The sequence below is a fragment of the Manihot esculenta genome, chromosome 13, assembly GCF_001659605.2.
Source record: "Manihot esculenta cultivar AM560-2 chromosome 13, M.esculenta_v8, whole genome shotgun sequence".
NCBI lineage: Eukaryota > Viridiplantae > Streptophyta > Magnoliopsida > Malpighiales > Euphorbiaceae > Manihot > Manihot esculenta.
This window is the reverse complement of record NC_035173.2, coordinates 33,706,947-33,725,622: the sequence shown is the minus strand read 5'-3', so window position 1 is coordinate 33,725,622 and position 18,676 is coordinate 33,706,947. Positions and strand designations below refer to the sequence as shown.

Below are 18,676 nucleotides of genomic sequence, written 5' to 3'. Positions count from 1 at the left end.
CACTGGGCTTCCGACCTGCATATTAAAAATCCAGTTACCACAACCTTTTTCGTTATTAATATTTAACATTTTTTTATAAATATGAAATTATTTAATTTTTATATAATATATAAATTATATATTCTAAATTTTTAAAATTTAAAATTTAATAGTTATATTTTTATAAAATTTAAGATTTAATAGTTATATTTTATAAAATTTTAAAATTAAATAATTAAATTCTATAAAAGTAAGTGTCAAATACTAATAATGAAAAGATCATTAGTGACAATTGATTTTTTTTTATAAATATGAAGAGCAAATTGATATTAAATATGTGTATTATTCATTTTATCTCTTCTTAATATGAAAATTTTCTCAAGATAATTCAAAACTTCTAAGTTGTGTTAGCTTATAACTAAATTAAAATTTTGTTTGTTTCATAAAAAATAACTTAGTATATATAAATATTTTTTTAAGAAAATAACTTATTTTATATTATTTAATTACAACATTAAAAAATAAATAGTATACTTCTCGTCTTAAATAAATTAACCCATCAAATTTAGTAACCGACAAAAGAGTTCACAGTTCCTATCCTCTATATGGTTTTAAATTCCTAAAAAATGCATAACTCTAGGGAAAAAGAGAAGATACAAATCATTTAAAGCTGAAGATGACCAAACAAGAATGGCAATCAAACTCGAAATTTCTTTTGAGATATACAATAAACATGTTATCAATAGTTTAATTATGCCTTCTCTTATCTCTGCTTTGTTTCTCTTTTTAGTCAACCCCTCATGACTGAGAAAACAGACATCATTCAGTTAGTTTGCCACGCTAAGGGTGCCGTCCGGCAGCTTTCCCACAGAGTAGAGCATTGTTAGGAATATCATATTCATTAGCAAGGCTGTGAACTGAAGTCCAGACCCTGAGATATAACTGCTGCCCAAGATACTGCCTCTCCCACATCGCAGATCTCATGTTCCACATCCCCTGGTTGTCCAGAGAGATCAGTATAGCGGTCCATGAGTTCGGATATACCTGCAATAAAAGGAACGCATATCAAGAGATGGAAACATAGAAATAAAATAAATATAATGAACTGAGAATAGGTTCATTGTCCTTGTGCTGCTTCTAATCATATAGCTAAGCTGAAGGTCCTTTTTCTGGTTACAATTTGCAGAATGCATATTGTTCATGTGCACAGCCTAAGTTGTCATTGTGAGATCCTGATCTCATATCGGCAAGAATGGGTTGATTAAAGTATATATAATATAACTACTGAATAATTTGAATTAACCGTTTTGTATAAGTAAAAAGCAAATCCAAAAGTTATTTAGACTAGTTTTAACTGGACTGTTACAGTTATATTCTATATATGGTTTTTGGGCTATGGATTTTTCCACCTCACATTCTCATGTTTCGAATATGTTGGCTTTTAAAAAACGAAAATTGATAGAACCTTGGATTTACAACAGTAGTTTACCTGAGCAGTATGTCTAGTAAGAGCATCAACTAGATTGTACGAGCGTCTCCTGGCCGGAGTCCACTGGCCTTTTCCATAACTGTCAATGTTGTGAGAGGAACAATTAGAGCCTAGTTAACTAGCAAAAGTTGAAGTAAATGCAACTAAAGACTTACCCAACAACCCAAAAGTCATAACCATCAAGATGCCATGATTGCATTGCGTATTCGTTGTTTTGGAAAATGACTTCGACAAAATCATGGAGTGATGCTGGTATAACAGAGGTAGCTACATATGCAGGACCGCCAGATGGAAGGCTTTGTATGGAATCAACACTGAAGACTCCTGGTATATTGAAGTAATCAGCAAGCTTCAATGGGGTATCAGGATTAACATAGGACACCTTGTTAACTGCATAACGCTTCTTTCCATTAATTAAAGGTGCTGAATTTGCCAAGACAATTGTCTTAGTAGGAGTTATCTTTCCATAGTGATATGAACCCTGAGGATTGGGCCTGGCTGCACTTGCAGTTAGATTCCACCTTCAAGCCAAAAAAAGAGGATCAACATAGTCATTTCTACACAAATAACTAATTGTTTACACATAATATTGTTAGATGAAACAGCATCGAGTAGTGTACCACTCCCTTGGGACTGCTCTCATCTACCTTTTGATACAGAAAAGTTTTCAAATTTACCTGTAAGTTCTGGCCTGCCTCATAGACCAGTGAAATTGGCCAGCAGGAGGAGCAGGCAGAGGTCCAGAGGCTGGGGCCTTGGAGTTTGAGTAGTGTAACACTGCAGTTGCTGTGAGGACTTGCTTAGTAAAACGAGTGGATGCAACAATGTAGTAATCCTTTGGGGGCTGATTTAGAGTTACTAAGACAGCCACAGATTGTCCAACATGCACATCAAGAGAGTCGTATATATTCTGAATGGTGTGAGATCCTTCAACTTCAACCAACTTCATCATATGACCCTGAATCCTGAAGTTTAAGGACGTTGACAAGCCCATATTTGAGATCCTGAACATATAGGTTTTACCTAAAGGCAAAAAGCAAAAATAATGTTGGTAAATTGTAAAAGATAAAGAAAAACAAAAGTTTGAAAACATCCTTGGGAAGTTGAGATTGATGATAACAGCAGAAACAGACCTTGATCAGCGCTGAATGTAGTATGTGTCTGGCCATTTATGAGGACCCCATCTGGAAATGCAAGAGGCTTTCCTGAATCCAAAGATGCCTGTAATGCCTGCAAATATAAAGACAAGTTAGCACAGGAAGGGGGAGGCAACATAAAAAGTCAGAGAGTGAAAGAAAATATTTGTACAGGAAACACAAGATACAACTAGACTTGGTGATTAGCTCACTGCTAGATTTGATCATTCGGACGAACAAATGGATGGGATCGAATTAGAAAATGGTCTAGAATTCAATTACACAGTTGGTAAAGGCAGAATTGTGTAATGAAACCTTCACCAAAACCAATATGATGATCGACGTCCACCTAATTGCCATTATTTTTGTTGCTGTTCTATTTGATAACTTCTGACTCCAAAATAATGGGGGAAACGGCAACTTATAGAAAACAACTCAACCCAGTCATATGAACTGCTTAGACAAGAATCCCTTGCTATTCATGATTAATAGTGGCATTTCATGAGAACATGGAAAATTATATAAAGTAGAAATGAAACCATAACAATCAAATAGAAACAGTAGCTTGCCCACCTTGTGATTTGTCTTGTACCAATCACCAATAAGCAGACTGAAATCTCCATCAGGGATTGAAAAAGGAATTGGAATTCTAGGTCTCTCATACACATTGATTGCACCATACCCTCCAGCAGCTTTGTGAAATAAAGTTGAAGGGAAGTATGTGAAAGTCCCAATCTGATCCTTGGTCTGGAACTTGTAAGTGTAGTTTGAGTTTGGAGGGATGGGGCAATTGGTTCCCAGCACTCCATCTTGCCAAGAATTCTTCCTTTGTTTAATCCCATTCCTATTGACAATGCAATAACCAGAAAAAGATATTTTAATGCTAAATCTTGTTAAATATTTCTTCCTAGCAAAAAACCAAAAACTCAAAATTCAAAACACACAAGCATTATATCGAGCTAACAAACAGAGCCCTAAAAATTATATAATTGAATATTGATAATGTAGCTGAAATCAGTGATTTTCATCTCAATGTCAGTAAAACTTCATTGTTTCTTCTAATATTCACTTTCAAATTCACCAGAACTCCAAATAATGCGTACTAATCCACCATTTTGCTAAAAAGAAAAGGCCCACATTGATGATCCTGATTCTGTAAGGAATAATGGAACTTGCTATTTCTGAAAATACCTATGTATACAGCAGTTTCTGTTCTTCCAGGTTTCAAGGGATAACATTTTTAAGTCAGAAAGAACAATGTAGACTCTCATTTCATTCCTGAATTCAGTACATTGAAAGAAACAAGCAGTGGAAAATGCAATAATAGAAAAGGTAGAACAAGGAAAACACTCACCAAGTCAAGAGGAAAGGTTGATCCAGCTTATTGACGAGATTAAGAATGATATTGTCATTAGTGACTACATCAAGTTGAGGACCAGGGAATTGGCCGTTGATGAGAATGACCTTTCAAGATTCAAAAATCAAAACGTCAGAGACACCCCACGAAAAAAAAAATCCAAGTTTACAAAATTCCAACAATTAAAAACCCACCAAAGCTAAAAGCAATAACCAACCTGTTGGGGTTCACCAAGGGGAGAAATAGTCCCATAAGTCACAGTCCAAGTGTAATACCGATATGGGTCATCTGCATTGACCAGAGAAACACCTAAAACAGCCAAAACTCCACAGAGTAAACGCAGAAACAGCACTTTCCCCATCGAATCTGCGAAAAAATCCCACTGCCACCACACCAAAACCAGTTAACCAACGAGGCATCCCCATGAAAGACTCCAAACAGAAACAGAACAAAAAAAGAAGGAACACTACACTACCACTTACCAGAGTTAGGGGTCAGTTTCAGAAGCTTTTGAGTCACAGTGACAAACAAAGGATGATGGGTAAAGCTTAAATAGAGGAGAAGGCACGAAAAGGGCCTTCACTGGTTCAGTGTGAAATGGGAAAATGCACAGCACAGAATAACACTTGTTAAAAAATGGAAAAATAATCCAAATTGTGGGATTTGTTAATTTAGTTTTTCTATTGTTAAAGTTGCAAATTGGAATGACATCGGCGCAATTCACGGGTCTAGCAATCATGGTTGCTTTGAACACAAGTTCTTTTCTAAGGTAGCTCTCAGCATCAATCATCGTTGCTTAATGTTAACACATGAGCTCCAAAGGAAAATTATGAAGTTGAATATTATAGTTTAATATTAATAAAATGAAAATAAATTTATTTGTGAGAAAATTAGAAAAGCTAATTTCTTAAAGTTGTAATGAGGAAAATCCTTTTGACCGAATCACCCACTAAATGCGCTTCATTATTAACTATAGCAACTGGTGGGGAAATTATAAATTATATATACGAAGATGGTTGAATCCAGCTAGGTAGAGTTGACAATTGAAAAAATTAATCACCTCCCTCAATCAAACCTTACGCTATTCTTCTAGCTTTTTAAGAAAATAGTGAAATTCATGGTGTATTAAGGATTGGAAACCTAACTTAGTCATGTGAGTTCATAGTTATTAGTTAACAAGTTGGATTCTGCCAACTTCTATGTCCATGCATGCAATAATAACACAACCCCAAGTCAACCGATTTTCCATTATTCATCTCTCTCCTGCTGAGCAGGCACAGGAACCACACAGAGAAGCAGTCCAATGCTCGTTATTATTGGGAATTTGGAGACAGCAACTTCAGAACTTTCACGACTTTTATTTGTCAATTTTAAAAAGATATTTTATCTAAAATTATTACTATTTGAAGAAAAAATTATGGATAAAGATATTATCCATGTCTTATTTGATTCAGAAGAGAGAAAATTCTGTAATGATGTCAACCGCGTGAGCTGTTAAAGGAAGGAAGGGTGGTGGGAAGTGGGAAACACGCGTAATTAAAGGTTGCCCGTGGCTCATTTTATGGGAGCAGGCGGTGCTTTCAAGAAGATCGCCGTATTGCGGTGGAACCACCACCTTTCATTTTCGCCACCATATCCTATTTTCTCAACAACAAAGAAATACTACTGCACTTTATCAAATTGGGTTTATAGTTTAGTGTTATTTATCGTAAACTGAATTTTGAATATGTTAAAAATACTTTAAACATATTTATTTTAATATATCATATTGATAAAGTGAGAAAATATCTCCAAGATCTCGAAGTAAAATTTAATTAATAAATATAACTAAAAATACTTCTCATAAATAATAATAATAATAATAATACTAATAATAAAATTATGTTTACTGCATTCCGAGGCTTAGCCTGGTGGAAAATACATCATTGTAGTCTTAAGAGGTCTAAGGTTCGACTCCCCCAATCTCTTATTTCAAAAAAAAATAATAATAAAATTATGCTTACTAAAAATTAACACGATTAATAAAAAAAAATTGATTAATTGAACTTCAATATTTTTTAAAAAATATTTCATAAAAATGATATGTTGGATTGTAAATGGTAATTTAATCATCTACCTTATTATTACTCTAAATTTAATTTGGTTATGATTTAGTTTAAGGCCTTTAAATATATATATATATTATATATAATCTAAAAAATAATTTTTTAATGAATTTTTTTTTTTTAACCTCACAAAAAATAAAGGGAGTAGAAGGCAGCGAGAGGGTGGGTGTGACACAAATTCGAAGAAGGAAAGGAAAGGAAAGTAGTTGAAAGGTGAAAACCTCTAGAAATAATGAAAGCCATTATGATGTTGGTATGTGATTTGTGATGGAATTAATGGCCTTCATCACTACCCTAATAATTATGTTTCATCATATGGGTGCCTTATGCATTACACTCCTCCCTTCTTTTTCCAACCATCCCAACACATAATGTTCTAAATTTAATTACCAGCATTTTATTAAAAACAAGTAAAACTATGAAAAAGCTTTTAAATAGTTGTAAAATCCAATTAAATTCTTAATTCTAATTTCTCATATTTTTATTGTCAAATGCATTACTTGTATATGTGAAAGGTGAGCGAAAGGAGAGAGAGGAAAGCACAAGTTCTGATGAAAAAAAAAAAAAAGAAAGCACAAGTCTTTCATAGAGTTTCGTTTTCATTTTGATAGTCAGCGAAGAGACAGCTATGACCTTTTAAAGGTTTAATAATGGAAAACACAGAATAAAGAAAGTGAAAGAAGAGAAAATTGCTGCAAAGGTATACCTTCATTCATGAGAATCCTTTACATTTATAGTGGTGAACTGAACTGAAAACAGAAATTGACGCAAAACTAAAGCCACGATATCAACAACTAAAGTAGTGTTTGATAGCACGAAAAAAAAAATCTGTAGATTTCTAAAGACTTGATTTAATATTATTTAGACTGAAATCAAAATAATTAGAAAAAAATAAATTTAAAAAAACACATGACAAACACGTGAGTTTGAAGTAACAGAGGCAAAAACTAATACTCCTCCTTGCTTTTGTTACTGCAAACTCCAATTTTCTGCCTTAGAAGCTCAAACTTGTTAACTGGGAGTGGTTTTGTGAACAGGTCTGCTATTTGATCTTCAGTTTTGCAGTAAACCAGTGTTACTCCTCCATTTTCTTGTATCTCTCTCAAGAAGAACAGTTTGATGTTGAAATGCTTTGTTTTTCCATGAAAGACTGGATTGTTAGAGATTGCAATTGCTGTTTGATTATCAACAAAAATCTCAATACCACTTTTCTGCTCCATATTTAGATCACACAAAAGCTTCTTTATCCACAAAACTTGATTAACTGCAGCTGTTGCTGCAATAAACTCAGCTTCAGCAGTAGATTGTGCAACAATCTCTTGCTTCTTTGAGCACCAAGAGAAAAAACCTGAACCAAAACTAAAACAGTAGCCTGATGTACTTTTCATGTCATCAACTGAGCCAGCCCAATCACTATCTGAGAATCCACATAGCTTGAAATCTTTACTTTTTTCAAATTTGACACCATAACTGATTGTACCTTTAATATATCTTAACACTCTCTTTGCTGCAATTAAATGTAAATCACTAACACAATGCATAAAGCGAGATAAGAGATTTACAATAAATAAAATGTCAGGTCTAGTGGCAGTAAGGTACATAAGGCATCCAACCAAGCTTCTATAGTAGCCTTCATCAACTTTCTCGATTCCATCTCCTTTGCTCAGCTTCTCTTTTTGATTCATAGGTGTAGCAACTGATTTGCATTCCCCCATTTGGAATTTCTTCAAAATTTCTTTGGAATATTTCTTTTGACAAATGAATACTTCATTCTGGCTTTGTGTAATTTCCATTCCAAGAAAATAGTTCATGACCCCAAGATCCGTCATTTCGAAAACCTGCTCCATTTCTTGTTTGAATTTTTCAACCAGCAAGGCATTATTTCTTGTCACCAAGATATCATCAACATAAAGAGAGACTATAAGAATATTATTGTCCTTATGTTTAACATAAAGAGTTGTCTCTGATAAGATTTTTTTGAAGCCTAAGCTTTGCAGATAATCATCTATCTTGCTATACCAGGCCCTGGGTGCCTGTTTCAAGCCATAAAGAGCCTTTTTTAGCAAGTAGACTTTATCTTCTTCACCTTGCAGAACAAAACCAACAGGTTGCTCCACATATATTTCTTCCTGCAGAACACCATTTAAAAATGCAGATTTAACATCTAATTGAAATACTTTCCAGTCTTTTTGAGCAGCAATAGCTAGAAGCATTCTGATTGTGTCCAATCGAGCCACAGGAGCAAAGGTGTCTGAGTAATCAACACTGTAATACCCGGCTAGACTCCGGTATCGGAATTCCTACCGTTCGGTGGAATCTCGGATGTCGGAAACCTCTAGAAGGGTAAAAGCATGTTTTCATGTTTTGATGATTTTAAATATGATTTTAAAAGAGTTTTTGCATGAAAAGTCTTTGGAGGAAAACTCAGGTTCGGCCGCCGAAAGTCAGGTTCGGCCGCCGAACTTGCATGCGCTTCAGGAGTGCTTTAGGCCCCCGAAAGCATGAGTGAGGGAAGTCCAGGTTCGGCCGCCGAAAGTCAAGTTCGGCCGCCGAACATTGCATGGATTCGGAGGCACATTCGGCCCCCGAACGTGGCCTGGCCAGCCACCTATAAAATGGGGACTTAGCCGAAATGGGTGAGTTTTCTCCCATTTTCGGCCACAGCTAGCTTCCAACCTCCCTCTCCCAAATCTTTTATTCTTCCTCCAAATCCCCACCATTTTTCTTAAGTTTTGAGCTTGCATTGAAGGTTTTGAGCTTTTAAAACAAGTTTTGGAGCTTGGGAGACTCAGGAGCCCATTTGCTTAGATCTCCGAGTTTAGGTCGTCTCTCTCTCTCGATCTTCAAGAGGTAAGAGCCGATCTTGAGCTCAATGTATGTTTTTAACAAGTTTTAAGTAGATTTATGGGGTAGAAATGCATATTAGGGTTATTTGAATATTTGGGTTTATGTTATGATTTTGAACAATGTATGTTGGTTTTTGTGTGTTTGAAGTGTTGTAGTTGGGGTATATGATAGTTTGAGACCCCTAGGTGTGATGTATGATGAGTATGCATGTTTTAGAACTAGTTTTTGCATGATTTGAGCTTGAGAGGTGAAATGTGCATAGAGGAGCTGAGTTTCTGCCATTCGGGAGAAGCTCAGGTTCGGCCGCCGAAGTGACTTTCGGCCGCCGAACCCCCTTTGTGGAGGCAGCATTCGGCTGCCGAAGTTGCCCCCGAAAAGAGACTTTCGCCTCTGTCTGGGACTTTCGGCCGCCGAAGGTGCCGCCGAAAGTGCCTGACTTTCGGCTCTGGAGGGACTTTCGGCCGCCGAACCTGCCGCCGAAAGTGCCCTGTTCAGCCATTTCATGCATGTGTTTCTATGATTATTTCAGGATGTTCTAGGGGGTTTTTTTGGGGAGTCTATTAGAGTTATGTTTATGTATGTTTGGTCCCTCATTGGAGTCCACCTGTGTAGGTTCGGACCCGAGGAACCGAGGACCCCAGCAGTGAGATAGCTGCTTCAGAGTCTGTAGAGCTTCAGCCAGAGGTGAGTGGAATAAACCTTAAGTTTTTTTAAATAAATGAAATATAACTTTTTGAGCATGTTCATGCATCATATATGCCATGTGATATTATAGGGTGTTTGCATTAGAAATCACGAATATGTTGCATTGCATAGTATGATGTGGATGCGGATTGGCTATTGGATGATCCTCTAGTCCTCCTATGATATGATATGATGAGGATACGGTATGGATTGCCAGTGAGGCCCATTCTACGCCCCTGGACTATGTTAAGAGAAAGACCAGTGAGGCCCATTCTACGCCCCTGGCATATTGGAATGTTATGTTATGTTATGTATGTAAGAGAAAGACCAGTGAGGCCCATTCTACGCCCCTGGCACGATTGGACTATGTTGAGGACTATAGGTGACAGTACCATCCTTATGTGATATGTTTGTGATGTGTTGCATTTCATGGAAGCATGAAATATTTTAATATATGTTTTCTCTATTATGCTCACTGGGCTTTTTAGCTCACCCCCCTCCCCTAATATCAGATGTGCAGGTACAGGGTAGACCAGGAGGTCAACCAGAGTTATGAAGTCATAGATAGATTGTGGACATGACAAATGATTATGATGTAATGTAAAGTCTAGTACAATTATGTATTTTCAAGTTATGATATTGAGGATAGAGTTGTGCTTGACCAATACTGATTGTTAATCCCACTTGTATGTACATGGTCTTTATGATATGAGGTTATGTTTCAACCAAGCTTATGTATGAGGAGATACCCCATTGGAGCATTTGATGAGGGCTCCAGTGGAGGTTTATGTTATGTTTATGTTTATGTACAGGTTGAGCTTGGTTGTTATATGAGAATGTTTACAGGTTTATGAGTATTGTTGATCATGTATGGGATTAAACAGGATTACAGGTTATGTCAGGCTTGCTACGGTTCCCGGCGGCCTTATGCCGATCTGGATCCTAGCGCCGGTAGCGGTCCGGATTTCCGGAGCGTTGCAGAGTGGTATCAGAGCCCTAGGTTCATATGGTCGGACCTAGAGTGTCGGGCTCATAGATGTTATAGCAGGTCAAGCACAATAGGAAAAGTCATGTCCACTAGGATAGGATGTGGAGTCCTGTCTTACATGATAATGTAATATGCCATGATTATATACATGTGCATAAATGATATGTTATGTATGCGATGTATGTGATGAGGGTTCATGTGTGCCCACATGAACCATATGATGCTGATGTTTGTGCTATGTGTGGTTTTTCAGAAAACAGGATGAGAGGAACTCGTCGATCTGCAAGATTGACTGGAGTGCCACCTGAGGATGAGGGCATGAGCGCCCGTCCTCCAACATTGCCTAGGGCAATGTCTAGCAGGTTTAACAGAGAAAGAGCAGTGAGAGACCCTAGAAGGTCTCTGGATCTGGGTAGAAGCAGGTCAGTACGAGGAACAGTTCAGGGAGGAATGTCAGAAGATGTGGGAGATGACATGGATGTGGACCAGAGGAGGGATGGCAGTTTGGGGATGAGTATGTCAGAGGAAGGTATGGGAGAATCCCAAGGAGGCACTCAGGCCTCGGGTAATGTTCAGCCACCTCATTACCCACCTTTCTCACAGAATCCCGGGTATTCGATGGGAGGTACATCGGATTACCCTAGTTTTAGCCCTTACCCCACACAGATGCCATACCCACCATATTACCCGCCATACCCACCATATTACCCACCATACCCACAGTATCCTATGTATCCACCACCACCCTACCATCCAAATCCAGTAAACCCTACCACAGAAAATGTTGCACCTCCTCCACCACCAGCAGCACCTACTGTCCCAGAAACCCAAATACCTCAACCTAGCTCATCTGGAGGGAGCAAGGTCAGAATGACTGATTATATGAAGTTGGGTGCTCCCCAGTTTGAAACCGGTGATGACCCGTTTGTGTACCTTGAGAGGGTCAAGGCGATAACAGATGAGATAGGGGCGGATGACAGTAGAGCCATTCAGATGGCTGGGTTCACTCTAAAATGCAAGAAGGCCCGTGAGTGGTTCAAGAGCTATGTGAAACCGAGGGTGGATAGTCTATCATGGGAGGAGTTCGCTAATGAATTTGCAGGGTGGGCTTTCCCTGATAGTTCAAGGGAAATGAAGATGATAGAATTCGAGCAGTTGAGGCAAACTGATGACATGAGTGTAGATGAATATACTGACAGGTTTATGGAGTTGCTGCCATTTGCTGGGCAGAACCTTGATACAGACCAGAAGAAGTCAAGGAGGTATATCATGAAGCTCCATTCCAGGTATTCCTCCTTGATACAGTCAGCAGATAGAGAGAGTTTTCATGCCATAGTAGACATGGCTAGGAGGATGGAGGCTAGTGCTATCATCGAGGGAAAAGTCAAACAATCAGCAGCACAGCCTTCTGGTTCCAAAACCCCAGGTAGGGGAAAAGTGGATCCTTCTTCCTTAAGCTCAGGCAGTAAGAGGTGGGGCAGTACCACCAAGAAGTTTAAGAAGAACAAGTTCTGGAACAAGATCAAGTCAGGTCTGGGATTAGGAAGTGGCTCGAGCTCAGATGCAGAGAATGCAGTATGTAAGAAATGTGGGAGACCGCACAGAGGAGTATGTCTGGTTGGGACATCAGCCTGCTTCAGATGTGGGCAGGAGGGACACATGGCACGAGAGTGTCCTAGAGCAGCTTTTGTGACACAGTCTCAGCAGACAGCTTCTGGTAGCGTAGCACAGCCAGTAGCTCCAGCCATGACACAGGCCAGTGGCAGAGGCAGAGGGAGAGGGTCAGCCTCTTCTTCAGCAGGGTTCGGAGGTGAGGGTCCGTTAGCTCCAGCAAGGATCTTCACCATGACACAGCAGGAGGCAGATGCATCTAACACCGTGGTGGCAGGTAACTTAGTCATTGGGTGTTCTGATGTGTATGCATTGATGGACCCTGGTGCATCTCATTCTTTTATGGCTCCGAGGGCCGTAGAGAGGTTGGGATTAATGGTCTCTGGGTTAGAGTGTCCTCTCTGGGTCAGTGGACCCAAGTGTGATCCATCAGTGGCAGAGTCAGTCTGTCAGTGTAGTCCAGTTTTTGTTGAGGGGAGATGCATGTCCGCCGACCTTGTGGTTCTAGAGTTGACAGATTTTGACGTCATTCTAGGGATGGACTGGTTATCTACCCATGGTGCTACCTTGGACTGCAGGGACAAGGTAGTCAGGTTCAGAGGTCAGGATGGATCAGAGGTCGTCTTCAGAGGAGACAGGAGGGGTACACCTAGAGGTTTGATCTCATCTCTTCAGGCTCGTAGGTTGCTTAGGAGGGGATGTCAGGGGTATTTGGCTCATGTGAGAGAGCTAGATAGTCAGATTAGAGAGCCCGCCGCAGTGCCAGTGGTCAATGAGTTTTTAGATGTGTTCCCAGACGAGTTGCCAGGTTTACCACCTGTTAGGGAGATAGAGTTCGAGATTGAATTGATGCCTGGAACTAGACCGATCTCTATCTAGGGATGGCAACGGGTAGGGTACCCGCGAAATTCAGGGTATCCAAATCCGAACCCGATTATATTTACAAAATCCGAACCCGTCCCAAATCCGTTTAATATTTTATTTTTACTATCCGAATCCGTCCCGAACCCGTTTAACAATACCCGCACAATACCCGAACCCGATTTTTTTAATTCAATTCGATGAGAAAAACTGCCAAATAAACTACACCTAACAGTTGCACAACCCAGCAGACCCAGCAGTGTGTTCAATAACAAGAACCAGTAACTCAGCAACTCAGCAACCCAGCAAATAATGATTTATAATCATATAATCAGATTAATTCCATAAATTCTAAAAATCAACAGTATTACATTAATCAAATAGCAAATAATTAGATTTTTTAACAGTATCCAAATAATTAGATAAATAGTTCCTAAATTCTAAAAATCTTTAATAGCAACTAAAAATTTTTCAAGAACATACACACAAAAGATCTTGATTATCAAAAAATTTAATTGTAAACCTGAAGAGAGTTCCAGGAGATGTCGCCGACGCCGATTGAGGAGGGGAAGGGTTGTCTCTAGCATCAGTGAAGTGGAGGAGAGAAGCGTCAATTGAAAAGAGTAGATGTCACCGACTGGAGAGAGAGAAGGAGATATCGCCGATGCCGACCGGGGAGAGGGAAGAGTTGTCTCCAACTGGGAAGTCGGAGATGTCGCCGCTGGAGAGAGAGAAGGAGATATCGCTGACTGGGGAGATCGCTGACTGGGGAGAGAAAGGAGACGTCGCCGGTGCCGACTGGGCTGCCGGCAGTCGTCAGTGAAGTGGGGGAGAGGCGTGACTGAGAACTATGGGAAGGGAAGCGAGGGAGAGAGGCGCCGACGAAGAGAGGAAAGCAGAGTAAAATGAAAAAAAGAATTAGGGATTAGGGTTACTTCACTTAGTTTTGTTAATATAGCTAATCGGGTTCGGGTAACGGGTATCCGAGCACCTATTCCCGAACCCTACCCGAATCCGAGACGGGTAGCATTTTTCAAATCCGAACCCGCCCAAATCCGTTTTGTAAAAACCCAAATCCGTCCTAATAGGGTTTGGGCGGATCGGATACCCGCGAAAACCCGCCCGACTGACATCCCTATCTCTATCCCTCCCTACAGGATGGCACCAGCTGAGTTGAAAGAATTGAAAGAACAGTTGCAAGAGTTGGTAGACAAGGGCTTCATCCGACCGAGTACCTCACCCTGGGGTGCTCCAGTGCTGTTTGTAAGAAAGAAGGATGGATCCCTTAGACTTTGTATCGACTACCGGCAGTTGAACAAAGTCACTACCAAGAATAAGTACCCATTGCCAAGGATCGATGATCTATTCGACCAGCTAGCCGGAGCGGGTTGTTTCTCCAAAATAGATCTGAGATCTGGGTATCATCAGCTGAGGATAAGGGAAGAGGATGTGCCAAAGACAGCTTTCAGGACCAGATATGGGCACTATGAGTTCCTTGTGATGCCGTTCGGGCTGACCAACGCCCCTGCAGCATTCATGGATCTCATGAACAGAGTGTTTAGCCAGTACCTGGATCACTTCGTTATTGTCTTCATAGATGATATCTTGGTGTATTCCAGGAATGCAGAGGAGCATGCCCATCATCTGAGGATAGTTCTGCAGACCTTGAGGGAACATGGCTTGTATGCCAAGTTCTCCAAGTGTGAGTTCTGGTTGAGGAGCATCTCGTTCTTGGGGCATGTAGTGTCAGAGAACGGAATTGAAGTAGACCCCAAGAAGATAGAGGCTGTGACTAACTGGCCTAGACCCACCTCAGTGACAGAGATCAGAAGTTTCTTGGGTTTGGCTGGTTATTACAGGAGGTTCGTTCAGGACTTCTCAAAGATTGCAGCTCCTCTAACCAGATTGACCAGAAAGAACCAGAGGTTTGTATGGACCGACCAGTGTGAAGAAAGTTTTGAGGAGCTCAAGAAGAGGTTAACTTCAGCACCAGTGTTAGCTCTGCCGACTAGCAATGATGACTTCACAGTGTTCTGTGATGCATCCAGAGTAGGCTTGGGTTGTGTGTTAATGCAGAATGGTAGGGTGATCGCTTATGCTTCCAGACAGCTGAAGAGGCATGAGTTGAATTACCCCACACACGATCTTGAGATGGCAGCAGTCATCTTTGCACTCAAGATGTGGAGGCATTACCTCTATGGGGTAAAATGTGAGATCTTCACAGATCATAAGAGCCTGCAGCACATCTTGAGTCAGAGAGATTTGAATTTGAGACAGAGAAGATGGGTAGAACTGCTCAGTGACTATGATTGCAAGATTCAGTATCATCCGGGTAAGGCGAATGTCGTGGCAGACGCCCTAAGCCGGAAGTCACTAGGCAGTCTATCCCACATCATGGCAGAGAGGAGACCAGTGGTGAAGGAGTTTTACAAGCTCATGAATGAAGGTCTACAGTTAGAGTTGTCTGGTACAGGTGCTTTGATAGCCCAGATGAGAGTGACACCTGTGTTCCTGGAGCAGGTGGCTCAGAAGCAGCACGAGGACCCAGAGTTAGTGAAGATTGCCAGGACTGTTCAGTCAGGCAAGAATAAAGAGTTTAGGTTTGATGATAAGGGGATCCTCCACTATGGGAACAGACTATGTGTACCAGATGACGTGGGATTGAAAGGAGACATTATGAGAGAAGCTCATAATGCAAGGTACAATGTTCACCCAGGAGCCACCAAGATGTATCAGGACCTGAAGAGAGTGTATTGGTGGCCAGCTATGAAGAGAGAAGTGGCACAGTTTGTGTCAGCCTGCGAAGTATGTCAGAGGGTGAAGCTGGAACATCAGAAGCCGGCTGGAATGCTTAACCCACTGCCGATTCCAGAGTGGAAATGGGAGAATATCACCATGGACTTCGTAGTGGGGTTACCGGCAACGTCCAACAGACTAGACTCCATATGGGTGATTGTGGACAGACTCACTAAATCTGCTCACTTCATCCCTGTTAGGAGCAACTACTCTGTGGACAAGTTAGCGCAGGTGTATGTGGATGAGATCGTCAGGCTGCATGGGGTTCCTGTTTCAATAGTATCGGATAGAGGGCCCCAGTTCACCTCCAGGTTTTGGCGGAGTCTGCAGAACGCCATGGGTACTAGATTGGATTTCAGTACTGCCTTCTACCCCCAGACTGACGGACAGTCAGAAAGGACCATCCAGACTATCGAGGATATGCTTAGAATGTGTGTGCTAGACTTTGGCGGTTCTTGGAGGCAGCATCTACCTTTGGTGGAGTTTGCCTACAATAACAGCCATCATGCTAGCATCGGGATGGCTCCATATGAAGCCTTGTATGGGCGGAAGTGCAGGTCACCTGTTTGCTGGGAGGAAGTTGGAGAAAAGGCCTTGGCAGGGCCTGAGTTAGTAGAGATCACCAGCAGGGTGGTACCCATAATCAGAGAGAGAATCAAAACTGCTACAAGCAGGCAGAAGAGTTATGCAGACCTCCACAGGAAACAGGTTGAGTTTCAGGAGGGAGATCTGGTATTGCTCAAGGTGTCTCCTATGAAAGGAGTGGTTCGGTTCGGGAAGAAAGGTAAGCTGGCTCCACGGTACATTGGACCCTTTGAAGTCCTGCAAAGGATTGGGAATGTGTCGTACAAGCTGGACTTGCCTGCTTCAATGGAAAGAATCCATCCGGTTTTCCATGTTTCCATGTTGAGGAAGTTCGTGTCAGATCCGGGTAAGGTTCTCAGTGAGCCTGATGTGGAGATCCAAGAGGATCTCACCTATGTTGAGCAGCCAGTGCGGATCCTAGACACTCAGATCAGAAAGTTGAGGAACAAGGAAATCCCGATGGTTAAAGTCCTTTGGAACCACCACAATATGGAAGAATGCACTTGGGAGACACGGGAGTCCATGCTCCAACAGTACCCTCATCTCTTTTAAGGTTAGATCTCTTTGTATTGCATGTATGTTATGATGTATGCTATGCATGTGTTAGTTGAGGAACATTCGGGGACGAATGTTCTTAAGGGGGGGAGAATGTAATACCCGGCTAGACTCCGGTATCGGAATTCCTACCGTCCGGTGGAATCTCGGATGTCGGAAACCTCTAGAAGGGTAAAAGCATGTTTTCATGAAATGTTTTCATGTTTTGATGATTTTAAATATGATTTTAAAAGAGTTTTTGCATGAAAAGTCTTTGGAGGAAAACTCAGGTTCGGCCGCCGAAAGTCAGGTTCGGCCGCCGAACTTGCATGCGCTTCGGGAGTGCTTTAGGCCCCCGAAAGCATGAGTGAGGGAAGTCCAGGTTTGGCCGCCGAAAGTCAAGTTCGGCCGCCGAACATTGCATGGATTCGGAGGCACATTCGGCCCCCGAACGTGGCCTGGCCAGCCACCTATAAAATGGGAACTTAGCCGAAATGGGTGAGTTTTCTCCCATTTTCGGCCACAGCTAGCTTCCAACCTCCCTCTCCCAAATCTTTTGTTCTTCCTCCAAATCCCCACCATTTTTCTTAAGTTTTGAGCTTGCATTGAAGGTTTTGAGCTTTTAAAACAAGTTTTGGAGCTTGGGAGACTCAGGAGCCCATTTGCTTGGATCTCCGAGTTTAGGTCGTCTCTCTCTCTCGATCTTCAAGAGGTAAGAGCCGATCTTGAGCTCAATGTATGTTTTTAACAAGTTTTAAGTAGATTTATGGGGTAGAAATGCATATTAGGGTTATTTGAATATTTGGGTTTATGTTATGATTTTGAACAATGTATGTTGGTTTTTGTGTGTTTGAAGTGTTGTAGTTGGGGTATATGATAGTTTGAGACCCCTAGGTGTGATGTATGATGAGTATGCATGTTTTAGAACTAGTTTTTGCATGATTTGAGCTTGGGAGGTGAAATGTGCATAGAGGAGCTGAGTTTCTGCCCTTCAGGAGAAGCTCAGGTTCGGCCGCCGAAGTGACTTTCGGCCGCCGAACCCCCTTTGTGGAGGCAGCATTCGGCTGCCGAAGTTGCCCCCGAAAAGAGACTTTCGCCTCTATCTGGGACTTTCGGCCGCCGAAGGTGCTGCCGAAAGTGCCTGACTTTCGGCTCTGGAGGGACTTTCGGCCGCCGAACCTGCCGCCGAAAGTGCCCTGTTCAGCCATTTCATGCATGTGTTTCTATGATTATTTCAGGATGTTCTAGGGGGTTTTTTTGGGGAGTCTATTAGAGTTATGTTTATGTATGTTTGGTCCCTCATTGGAGTCCACCTGTGTAGGTTCGGACCCGAGGAACCGAGGACCCCAGCAGTGAGATAGCTGCTTCAGAGTCTGTAGAGCTTCAGCCAGAGGTGAGTGGAATAAACCTTAAGTTTTTTTAAATAAATGAAATATAACTTTTTGAGCATGTTCATGCATCATATATGCCATGTGATATTATAGGGTGTTTGCATTAGAAATCACGAATATGTTGCATTGCATAGTATGATGTGGATGCGGATTGGCTATTGGATGATCCTCTAGTCCTCCTATGATATGATATGATGAGGATACGGTATGGATTGCCAGTGAGGCCCATTCTACGCCCCTGGACTATGTTAAGAGAAAGACCAGTGAGGCCCATTCTACGCCCCTGGCATATTGGAATGTTATGTTATGTTAT

At 41.1% G+C, this 18,676-nt stretch overlaps 1 protein-coding gene across 1 annotated transcript; it reads right to left on the bottom strand.

Annotated features, from left to right (window-relative positions):
- Positions 1-614: 614 nt before the first annotated feature.
- On the bottom strand, positions 615-4,605 carry LOC110629421 (L-ascorbate oxidase homolog). Its single transcript, XM_021776387.2, has 9 exons — positions 4,444-4,605; positions 4,179-4,343; positions 3,959-4,068; positions 3,178-3,448; positions 2,602-2,698; positions 2,146-2,491; positions 1,624-1,989; positions 1,469-1,547; positions 615-1,023 (listed from the first exon to the last, which is right to left on the bottom strand). Exons 2-9 carry the CDS (start codon positions 4,320-4,322, stop codon positions 820-822), a joined length of 1,617 nt encoding a protein of 538 aa, XP_021632079.1. The 5' UTR covers positions 4,323-4,343; positions 4,444-4,605; the 3' UTR covers positions 615-819.
- Positions 4,606-18,676: the final 14,071 nt, after the last annotated feature.